The sequence below is a fragment of the Lates calcarifer genome, linkage group LG9 (assembly GCF_001640805.2).
Source record: "Lates calcarifer isolate ASB-BC8 linkage group LG9, TLL_Latcal_v3, whole genome shotgun sequence".
NCBI lineage: Eukaryota > Metazoa > Chordata > Actinopteri > Centropomidae > Lates > Lates calcarifer.
Genome location: NC_066841.1, coordinates 20,690,482 through 20,701,097, shown reverse-complemented (window position 1 = coordinate 20,701,097; position 10,616 = coordinate 20,690,482). Strand labels below are relative to the sequence as shown.

General features: G+C 45.7%; 2 protein-coding genes across 2 annotated transcripts; one reads left to right on the top strand and one right to left on the bottom strand.

The window, feature by feature from the left end:
- Nucleotides 1–779: 779 nt before the first annotated feature.
- Nucleotides 780–3,062, top strand: LOC108892278 (myosin light chain 5). Its single transcript, XM_018689740.1, has 7 exons — nt 780–1,008; nt 1,485–1,592; nt 1,762–1,837; nt 1,919–2,023; nt 2,620–2,698; nt 2,771–2,819; nt 2,905–3,062. Exons 1-7 carry the CDS (start codon nt 1,006–1,008, stop codon nt 3,004–3,006), a joined length of 522 nt encoding a protein of 173 aa, XP_018545256.1. The 5' UTR covers nt 780–1,005; the 3' UTR covers nt 3,007–3,062.
- Nucleotides 3,063–3,584: 522 nt separating this feature from the next.
- Nucleotides 3,585–10,436, bottom strand: hpse (heparanase). Its single transcript, XM_018689752.2, has 12 exons — nt 10,143–10,436; nt 9,146–9,273; nt 8,930–9,058; nt 8,682–8,855; nt 7,869–8,040; nt 7,315–7,362; nt 6,990–7,083; nt 6,788–6,894; nt 5,757–5,871; nt 5,539–5,663; nt 5,311–5,457; nt 3,585–4,055 (listed from the first exon to the last, which is right to left on the bottom strand). Exons 1-12 carry the CDS (start codon nt 10,373–10,375, stop codon nt 3,878–3,880), a joined length of 1,650 nt encoding a protein of 549 aa, XP_018545268.1. The 5' UTR covers nt 10,376–10,436; the 3' UTR covers nt 3,585–3,877.
- Nucleotides 10,437–10,616: the final 180 nt, after the last annotated feature.

Below are 10,616 nucleotides of genomic sequence, written 5' to 3'. Positions count from 1 at the left end.
GGAAACATGAATGTATCATCCACTTGATGAAATGATGTGTATTAATGCTGAATATGTTTTAATCTGTAAAGTAACTACAGCTGTGGATGAACACACTGTAAAAAGTAACGGAAACACTCAGGTACTATGAGCTGAGTTTGTTAATAATCAAACTCTGTTTCAGCTGAATGAGATCAAACAGCTGCTGGTTACTGAGACTCATCATTAATCAGTGTCTCCAGTCTACTGTACATTTCTGTAGGTCACCTGAAGGCAACACGAGGAGCGGGACAGAATGAGTGTGGCGCCGCCACGTGGACACTCATCAAACTGAACCATGAAACATAAAGACAGACAGACAGACAGACAGACAGACGTGCTGTATGTTTGACACCCTGTAACTAGAACAAACAAACAAACAGAGTGTTTGTTACCTCAGTAACTCTCTGTCAGTTTATTAGGAACACCCAGCTCAGTGTCTCTGCAGGCAGTTCATCCATGTTCAGGTTGTTCAGGTCTGATCCTCTTTGTTTGTGTTTGCAGCTGAAGCTCGTGTGTTTGTTCTTAATGTACTGATGAATTAAAGCAGAGGATCAGGTCAGTTAACAGCTTTCTGTTGACAGAGAAATCAGCTGTGGTGTGTGGCTCAGTGGAAGCTGGAAGTGATTTTAATAAAGGAATAAAAAGAGGAATGTAAAGTCACTTTCTTCAGGGTTGTCTCCCCCTCCTCCCCCCTCCTCCCCCTCCTCCCTCTGTCTCTAATGTGAAAGCCTGTAAATAGAAACACTTTAAAAGGTTTCGATCCACAGCAGCAGTTGTCGAGTCTCCGGAGAACCAGAGTTTTACTAAACATTTTGACCATGTAAGGGGAAGTGTGTGAGGCTGGGGGGGTCCCTGAAGACCCTGAAGACCCTGAAGACCCCCCCAGCCTCAGACCATCTCTGACCTCTCAGACAGCTGCTGTATTTAAACTGTCTGCTCCCAGAGCATCAGTCAGAGCAGAGGCAGCGTCAGTGACGAGCAGAGATGGTACGTACTCATCACTTCACTCTTTACATTACTCTAATATGTTGATCAAATATGAACCAGGTCTTTTTATGTTCTGTATTTAAAATGACTGAGGGAAACTGAGAAGTGTAATATATTCATTTAAAAACGTTTGTATATTTTTATAAAAACGACCTTTGTAGAAATGAGAGAAGTGAATGTGTAGAAAAGAAGGAAACACATCTGTAAAGCTACAGAGCTGCTGTATGTAAAGAATTATTAGAATAAACTGTAATAAACTGAAATTAGTTCACAAACAGAAATGTTCAGATTCTTTATGTTAATGAGAAAAGTCTGACAGTGAGACATACATCAGATTATATAATAATATAATGCAGTGCTATTTCCTCATCTTAAACAAGATAAATGTGTCTGATACAAACTGATTTGCTGTGTGGCCTGAAGTTTACAGGAAATATTCACAGTATCTGTGACTGAGTCGTGCTCTGTTTCCTCAGGCGAGCAGGAAGACGAAGAAGAAGGAGGGAGGGGCTAAAAGAGCTCAGAGAGCCTCGTCCAACGTTTTCTCCATGTTTGAACAAACCCAGATCCAAGAGTTCAAAGAGGTGAACAGATCACACTCCAACATCAGACCAGAACAGATCAGATCAGATCAGATCAGATCAGATCAGATCAGACCAGATCACATCAGATCAAACCATAACAGACCAGACCAGATCAGACCAGATCAGATCTGTTCTGTTCTCAGTCTTTAACCCCTCACCTCTGATGCAGGCGTTCACCCTGATCGATCAGAACCGGGACGGCTTCATTGATAAAGAGGATCTGAAGGACACCTACGCCTCTCTGGGTTCGTAGCTCTGATCACAGACGGACATGTGACGCAGGTGTTGAGGCAGATTCATCACACAGGTGTGTTCTGGTTCCTCAGGTAAACTCAACGTCAAGGACAACGAGCTGGAGGACATGTTGAAGGAGGCGACCGGTCCCATCAACTTCACCATGTTCCTCACCCTGTTTGGAGAGAAGCTGCACGGTGAGCGTTACCCAACATTTCCTACAGACAGAGTCAGATCCAGAAACATCACTTTATATCACCATACCAGACTCCATTGAGAAAAACAGGGATTTAACCAGGAGCTGCTGGAATACCACTGCCTCCATCTGTTACTGTGTCTGTGTTACTGTGTGACTTTCAGTGGAGGAAGAAGTAATCAGATACTTTACTGAAGTAAAAGTACCACACAGTAACACAGACACACTAACAGATGGAGGCAGTGGTATTCCAGCAGCTCCTGGTTAAATCCCTGTTTTTGTCAATGGAGTCTGGTAGTGATAAACTGCACTGATTCTAAAGATTTTTGTCCTTATCAATCACTTACACTCAAAACCATTGAAGATCAAAAACACCAGAGTTTCACTTTAACCTTTAACAATAAGCATAGTTTAAGATGATATAGTTTTTGAGGAAATGAACCATTCTTCCTCTCACAGACAAACAGCTGTAATGCAGCCTGATGATGGAGGGCTGCAGGTGGACGTACCTGTGCTCTCAGAGGTCAGAGGTCGCAGGCTGCTGCTGTGGATAATGAAACCATCTGAACATGTTTTATGTCTGGTCTCTGTCTGCAGGCACAGACCCTGAGGAAACCATCTTAAACGCCTTCAAACTGTTCGACCCCAACGCCAAAGGCTTCGTTCACAAAGACGAGTGAGTTCAGACGTTTAGACTCGTCTCTTTTTCCTGTGGAAGGAAATTTAAATCCTTCTGGTTTTTTTTCAGATTACAGAAGTTACTGATGACACAAGCAGACAAGTTTACACCTGAGGAGGTAAATCACAGAGGATCAACGTTGAGAACTCCTGTTGGTGTTAACCTGTGCTAACCTCCTCTGCTGTGTTACTGTGTGATTACAGGTGAAGCAGATGTTTCAGTCGTCAAATATCGACGCTGCAGGAAACTTGGATTATAAATCTCTGTGCTACATCATCACACATGGAGAGGAGAAGGAAGAATAAAATATTTCTGCTGTGATGTTTTAAAGCTCAGTGTTTAAATAAAAAGTAAAACCTGACCTGACGTCTCGGTTCAGACTCAAATATCTCAACAGCTATTGGACGGACTGAGATGTTCATGGTTCTCAGAGGATGAATCTTGATCTTTGTGATGGTCAAATCTTTGTCTTTTAGTGAAATGTTCTCACAGCTGTTTTGTGTTTAACCGTCTATGGACTGAAGCAAACATCAGCTAAATCATTAACTACAAAATATCTGAGTCTGTGATAAAAAAGTCAATCTGCAGAGAGAAACACTAAAGGAGAGGAGTTAACTACAACTCCCAAGATGCATTTTGGCATCTTAAGACTCTGCTACATGAGGCGCTAACGGTATGATTTCATCTGCAGCTGAAATTAGTTCACTGTTATTTTTCTCTTTTCTGGGGAGAATTTTTCTTTATTTGATAAAGGGCTCATGGGAAATGTAGTACTTAGACTGAAAAAGAAAACCTGACTCCTCAGTTGAAATAATAAAACCTGTGGTCAGACTGGTTCTGTGTTCAGGGGACAGAAATAAATGAAGCGAGGAGTCAGAGCGGATGAACAGTAAGAACTTTGTTTGGTTTATGACCTGCAGAAATAAACAGACAGTCTGACTGAGTGGTTTCAGATTCAGACTGACAGTGGTCACCACCTGTGTGAAACAGAATTAGAAAATCTTTATTAGAAACTGCACAGGAAACATTCAGTCTATAAACAGGAAGTCCCAGCCTCCATTACAGGACGTCCTGCAGGAAAAGTCACAGTGCCATCCTCTCCTCAGGTCAAGTCTCTGTAGTCCAGTGTGGAGCAGCTCTCAGTGTCTTAAACGTGACGAGCGTCGGCGTTCGGGATCATCTGACGGCTCCGTGCTGACGACAGGCGGCGGCCCGAGCGTCTGTGAAGACGAAGAAGGCCAGAGAGTAGGCAGGAAGCTGCAGGTGCTCGGCCGGAGGCAGACGACTTCCTCTGAGCTCAGGAAGAGTTTTATCATCCACCATCTTCAGCAGCTCTCCGTTCAGCTTCACAGACCTTCAACAAACCACAAGAACATCTGCACATTATTTTATTGATCAGATCAGAGGCGACGTCTTCAAACGTCCAAACAGCTCCAACCCCAAAATATTCAGTTCAATATGAGAGACGTCTTCAGGAAAAACCTGGATCAGACCAACACAGTCTGATCCGAAGGCTCCAGGACAGACTGAAGCACGAAGCTGTTTCCCTGTCAAAGCATCGATAACAAGAGCTGAGCTAAACTGTTTCAGTCTCTGTGTTTCACTGCAGCTGAACTCAGCATGTGTTAGAATAGAATAAATAATTCAGCATGTGTTTGTTCAGACAGCAGTTCTCTATAAACCAGGGGCTCATGAATGCGACATGTTAAAGTCATTTCCAAGCTGCTGCACGTCCTGACTATCACTATCCATCACTATTATATCACCATGACGTCGTCTGATAAAATCAACAGAGACAGCAGTGAGAAGCTGAGCAGTGTTTTAACACAGTTCAGAGTCTGACATGAGGAAATGCAGCTTTTCCTCTGATTCCTGTTTTAATCAATGTTTGAAACACAGAGAAAAAAACTCTTTTTAAATTTCACTTGGCTTAAAACAACAAACTGTAACTCTGCTGAGCAGCAGCGCCCCCTGCAGCCACGAGTTAGAGGAGGTGAACAAAGGCAAAGTTTCTTTGTTCTGCCTCTAAATGTCTCAGAGATTTGCAAAAATACCAAACAGAGAAAAACTGCTGTAATGTTTGAGGATCCCTGAGGACGGTGAGTTTCCAGGTGTTTGGTATGGTAAAGGTTTTGGGGTTGTAACGGGTGATCTGGGAGGGACTGGGGTCCTTTAGAGGTTTCTGGACGAGGTGCTGCGGTTCCTTGAGGAGCGTCGAAAACCCCCAGAAATCAGAGTGATGAAACTGAAACAGACTGAAGAGCAGATGATGCACTCTGACTCTGACCGAGCAGCCTACATTTCCCATGGTGCAGTGGGACAGTGCCTCTTTTACACTTTCTAACCGACTGTTCGACATCTCAGGTCAGGTTTTCTACCTTTAAAAAAACCACAGAAGAAGACGTCACAGTGTTTTTACAAAGACAATCACTGAACTAACTGCTCCTTTAACGTGGAGATAATCTCCTGTTGCCTCCGACTGACCTGCAGATTCTTTTCCATTAAAACTAAGTGACACAGCGTGACGCCCCACATGACTCTCTGAGAGCACACAGGCTCTAACTCAGTGATCAATGCTTATATTGAAGGAGCTGAGGGGAAACTGGCACCTGGAGTAGAGCCCGTCCTCCCCCGGCTGCTCCGACTCCAGGACAAAGGCGTCCACTGTGCTGGAGGAGACGAGAGCCGGAGCCGAGATCCTGGCTGCTTTCTTACTCAGGTTCATAGAGATGAGAGTGACGGCTCCTGGTCTGTAGCTGCAGAGACCAACAGAGATGAAACAGGTCAGAGTGTGAAGGAGAGAAATGACAGAAGCTGTGATGGAGAAGCAGGAGCACCTGTTTGTGTTGGAGCAGTGCAGGTACAGCCTCACTCTTTTACTGCGGCCAAGGTTAGACAGCGCTTCCATTTTCAAAACCTCTGGTCCAACGAGTCTCTTGTAGAGAACAGACAACCAGTAATCCTGAAGGAGGAAACACACAGTTAGAGTTTCTCTGTGGAACTCAGTGAATCAACCTGATGAACTGGACTCTGAGTTCTGAATCATGAATCTCACAGGTAGAGGGTCCAGGTTGTCGTCGACCAGGTGATAACTCCCAGAACCAACGAACACCTGCCTCATCACAACATCCAGGCCCAGTCTGGCTCCCAGACCCAGTTTATCCAGCCACCTGCAGACAGACACACTCACTGAAAACCCACAGGCTGGTTGTAGATGAGCAGCAGGACTGGTTCAAGGTTCATCATGAGACTGGGGGCTGATGGGTAATCAGTGCTTCCTCCTGAGAAAGCTCAGTTCTGTTCATGTAACGTCCTGTTTTCTCACAGAGGAGCTGTTCATCACAGGAAATAAAGACGATACGATGGAAACAAACGAGCCTCGGTCACCACGTACAGACCTGTGACTGTATCCAACACAGTTCAGTGAAAGATGAGTGAAAACACTTTAGAACTGAACTGTTTATCAAACTGACACCACTTCCTATTAAAAAAACCCAGAATAAATCTGAGACAGATCTGATTCAGTCTCTGATGAACAGAACGTCTCTCAGCTGAATTTAGTTCCTCTTATTCCATCCCTTCTATATTCATACATTATAAATATATCAGACTAATGTCCATAATCCCTGTTAATCCCTGCTGGTTATTTTGCAGAAAACAAACCACTGGATAAACTCTGATTGGTTATTGTGATCAGTCAGTAGGAGGAAGTCACTGATAAAAGTGTCCGGTTGCACAAACTCAGACAACAACTGATTCAGTCTGAGAGGCGTTCGAGGTCCAGAGGAATCCTGAGTCTCTGAGACCTGCTCACAGTCAGACAGCAGATCTTCAGAGGTGTTTGGAGGCTGAACGACGACCTCCACCTGTGTTCACTTCACTGTGTCAAAACAGGAATTATTTCCACACGCTGTTGTTTCGTCACGTTCATGTGGAACAAAAGAAGAAGTGGGAGTGATGCGTTGAAGTGTCAAACCTAAGAGGAGTCAGTCTCTCAGAGCTGCTCATGTATATAGCTTCCAGTCCGGACTAGATCTCAGAGCTGCCTGACTTGGACTTGTCTGATCTGAACTCGTATAAACTCACATGAATCCTGCTACGAAGGTGTCAGACAGTCCCACAGCTCCTCCTCCGTAGGCCGAGCTCGTCTCCCCGAGCCACACCGGCTTCCCCGGAGACACCAGCTTTACCTTCTGATCCAGGACAGAAAACACACACAGCTCCACCTCAACACCTGAACCTCACACATATAAGATAAAACTCTGAGGTGTCTGCTGAACGTTTTTACCTCCAGGACTTCATTGGTCTTTAAGGTCAGGGTGTCCAGAACCTCCGGATCTAGAAAATCCTCCAAGGACGTGTCTCTGCCGTTCACATAGTAACTGGGAAACAGGAAGCAGTGTTTGGTTTATGAGTAATAAAGTGCAAACAGTGACTCGACAATATGAGAGGTCTCAGAGGACAAACAGTCCTCTGTCCTGTTTTCAGGTTTGTCTGATCCTGACTCGGACGACAGAAACACGATGTTTAAAGAGTCACATCACTGCAGAAGCTGATTTTAACCTGGTCAGTGAAGTAAACACTCTGATAACCTGCAGTAAAGGTGAACTCACTGGTGCCAGGTGCAGGCGTCGATGGCCTCAGCTCCGCTCTGCAGGAACCTACAGCAGGACATTAAACACAACATGAAACCTGTGGAACATCAGTGTGGATTTTAGACTCAACACTCTTTGTCTTTCTACCTTAACTTTCAGGTAGCTCCTTCTTCTCTCACTTAATTCAGGCTTCTACCTTCAGTCAGTGTCACTGCATCAGTTAAACTTATTTTCATTACTTCCATCTCTATATGGAATCTGCTGTTCTCTCTACCTAACCTCACCCCCCCTGAACCCAGCCGGTCGAGGCAGATGGCCGCCCTCCCTGAGTCTGGTTCTGCTCCAGGTGTCTGCCTCTTAAAGGAGGGTTTTCCTCTCCACTGCTGGGTCTCTGTCTGTAAATATGATAATCTAAAGAGTGCGGTCTGGTCCTGCTCGAGATAACTTCTCACATGTGACTCTGTAATTCAGTCATGGGACAGAATCACTCAGTTCATCTGTTCTCTGCAGCCACATTCATAGAAACTGAACCAGGTTCCTCTGTCGTGGTGACAAACAGCGTGACCTCTCACCCCTCCAGGATGTCGATCCTGTGGTCTCGTGGCTGGCCCACGTCCGGCCCGTACAGTCCGGCGTTGTGGTAAAATTTGGATTCTGACAGAATTTCTCGGAGGTGGGTGAAATCCTGTCCGAGCTGATTCCCATCCACCCGGATCCCAGCCTTCTTCTCGTAGCTGTTTGGTTCTGAACAAACAGACGACAGCACGTTCACTTTCACTTTGACTCAGAACTTTTTTAAACTGTTTCCCAGACAGAGAGAGTGACATGAAATAACTTCCTGTGTGACTAAGCAGTGATAAAACAAAGGCCTCACACCACATAAAGAAGTGAAACCACAGAGTTTCAGCATTACTGTAACTTCACTCCAATAATCAACAGAAAGAAGAAGAAGACAAGTCAATTACACACACATTTACTCAGTTACTCAAACCATCACTGACAGATTCCTCAGAGCCACAGTCAAGTTTTTAAAATGATATTTTGGTTCGTTAGACAACATGATGATAGGATTCCTCCAGAGTCTGGAGTTATAGTGATATACAGTCATTTTCATGAAAAAATACTTATTCTGAGGTTTTAGCTTCTCAAATATCAGAATGTGCAGCTGTTATTTGTCGTATATGATAATAAAGTGAATATTTTTGCCTTTGGAAAGTTGATGGGACAAAACAAGCTGAGGACGTCACTGTGGGCTTGGAGGAATATTTTGAACAAATCAAGATGAATTGATAATGACTGAAACCATTAGCTGCAGCCCAGAGACCAAAGTGATTCCCTTTCAGAGGGCTGAACGGGACCGTGTTTGGTGTTTGGTGTCATCGTACCGTTTCCCAGCTCCCAGGACATCCTGTAGCGTCTGGACTCGCAGTACTGCAGCAGGGAGCGGGCGTTGCTGCTGTTCCAGGCGTTGTCAGCTGTTCTGAGCAGAGCGTTGAGCCCGAAGATCAGATCCATCCCGGAGCAGTTGGTGAAGGAGTGCAGCAGGTCGACGGCGTCCTCTGTCACAGAGAGAGGAGGTCAGAGGCAGCACACCTGTCGGAGCAGCAGCTGGATTCACGGTCACAGCTCCTACCTGTGAACTTGACTCTCCTGTACTTCCTCTGCCGGTCCTCCCTCAGCAGGACCACCTGCTGCTGAGTCCACTCCTTCTTCAGCCTCTGCTCCAGCCACGACGGCAGCTCCAGTTTCTCACAGGACGCACCTGAAGACAGCGAAAGGACGGAGTTTAACTCACACCTGAGTCAGTGTTTTCATCACGTTCAGCAGGGTCAGCGACGCTGGACTCTACCTGCAGAGACACCTGAGTCCGGCCGATGATCCCTCTGGGGGGTGAACACCATGAAGTCCTGTCTGGTTCCTCCGAACCTCAGGAAAGCAGGAGTCAGAGCTCTGGCCAGTGTCCTGATCTTTGGAGAGCTGGAAACAACGGAGCAGAAACGTTAGAGTCGAGTCGACCTGGGAACAAAGAGCAGATCTGATCAGAGCTGCTGGGATTTATTAAGGTCATAAAGAGAAGATAAAGAGCTCAGAGCAGTTTCTGTTTCTCTAAACATCCACCAGCAGATCTTTATTTCCTGCAGCTGGTTTAACACTTTTACCCTTCAACAAACAATCAGCTGAAAATAACCTGCAGCTATTTTAACCATCCATTCATCTCCTGAGTCAGAAACACCACAACACTTCTTCCTCTTCCTGAACTTCTTGGATTTTCCCCGTGAGACGAACTGTTCCATTAAAACCAAGTTAACACAAAGATCTAAGTATCAGTTCATGTGGAGGAGAGCAGCAACAACTACTAACAAACTGCTGCTCTGTAAAGCAGAAGAGAGAAAATCACTGGTTCCTGTTTGTGAATTTGAATATTTTCGACCTGATCGATCAGTTTATCGATCAGGTCATCGGCTGTTTCTCTCCTTCTGAACTGATGGTGTTTGAGGTTTTCAGCATTTTATGAACCAATAAACTGATCAATAACTGAACACAGTGCTGATGATCAGTCAGAGCAGAGTAATGGAGTACAGAGAGGATGGTCTGAAGATCTGATCTGAGGTCGGTTCATTGAAGGTGTTGAAGTGAATCAGCAGCCGGTTTTAAGTGTGTGTGTGTGTGTGTGTGTGTGTGTGTGTGTGTGTGTGTGTGAAGACTAAATCCAATACAGCGGCTGTCTGCAGCACACTGACGATAATCAGTAAGAGCTCGGTGATTTAAGCGGCTTTACCGGGAAGTTACCGGCGGATCATGTCGGTAAAGGAGCGGCCGGTAACGGGATTGAAACACACACTGACCCCAGCAGGTACAGGAACTTCTCCTCTGCGGCCAGGCTGGCGTCGATGGTGATGGACAGAAAACGCGGGTCCACCCGGCGGATCACCGCCGATAAATCCACATCCACGGCCACGTCCGCGTCCAGAGACCCGGACCCGGTCCAGGTCCCGTTAGAGTCCCGGTGTCTCTGTGTGATGTGGACTCCGTCGCTCCGGTGAGAGAGGACCGAGAGCAGCAGCAGGACGAGCTTCATGTCTGCGGACTGAGAGACTCACATGTGAGTCTGAACACTTCCTGGACCTGGACTGTGTTTACAGAGGGGTGGGGGGGGTGGAGAGAGACCAAGACCTGCAGGGTTCCTGAGCAGAGTCCGGTCTGAGAGTGTCTGAGTTCAGAATCTCATTATTATGAATCTGAACGATGACACCAAACGATTCTTTCTTTGTTTCCTCATCATGAGATTCTTCAAGTTTTTTGAGAATTGCGTGATTTTT

Bases quoted from the DNA above. Each gene is read 5' to 3' on its own strand.
- hpse (XM_018689752.2), bottom strand. From the start codon at position 10,375: ATGAAGCTCGTCCTGCTGCTGCTCTCGGTCCTCTCTCACCGGAGCGAC. The intron at 5,664-5,756 runs GTGAGATTCATG...TTCCTCCTTCAG, and splicing joins ACAACCTGGACCCTCTACCT to GATTACTGGTTGTCTGTTCT. The intron at 4,056-5,310 runs GTGCCAGTTTCC...GGTTTGTTGAAG, and splicing joins GAGGACGGGCTCTACTCCAG to GTCTGTGAAGCTGAACGGAG.
- LOC108892278 (XM_018689740.1), top strand. The intron at 1,838-1,918 runs GTTCGTAGCTCT...CTGGTTCCTCAG, and splicing joins GGACACCTACGCCTCTCTGG to GTAAACTCAACGTCAAGGAC. The intron at 2,820-2,904 runs GTAAATCACAGA...GTGTGATTACAG, and splicing joins ACAAGTTTACACCTGAGGAG to GTGAAGCAGATGTTTCAGTC.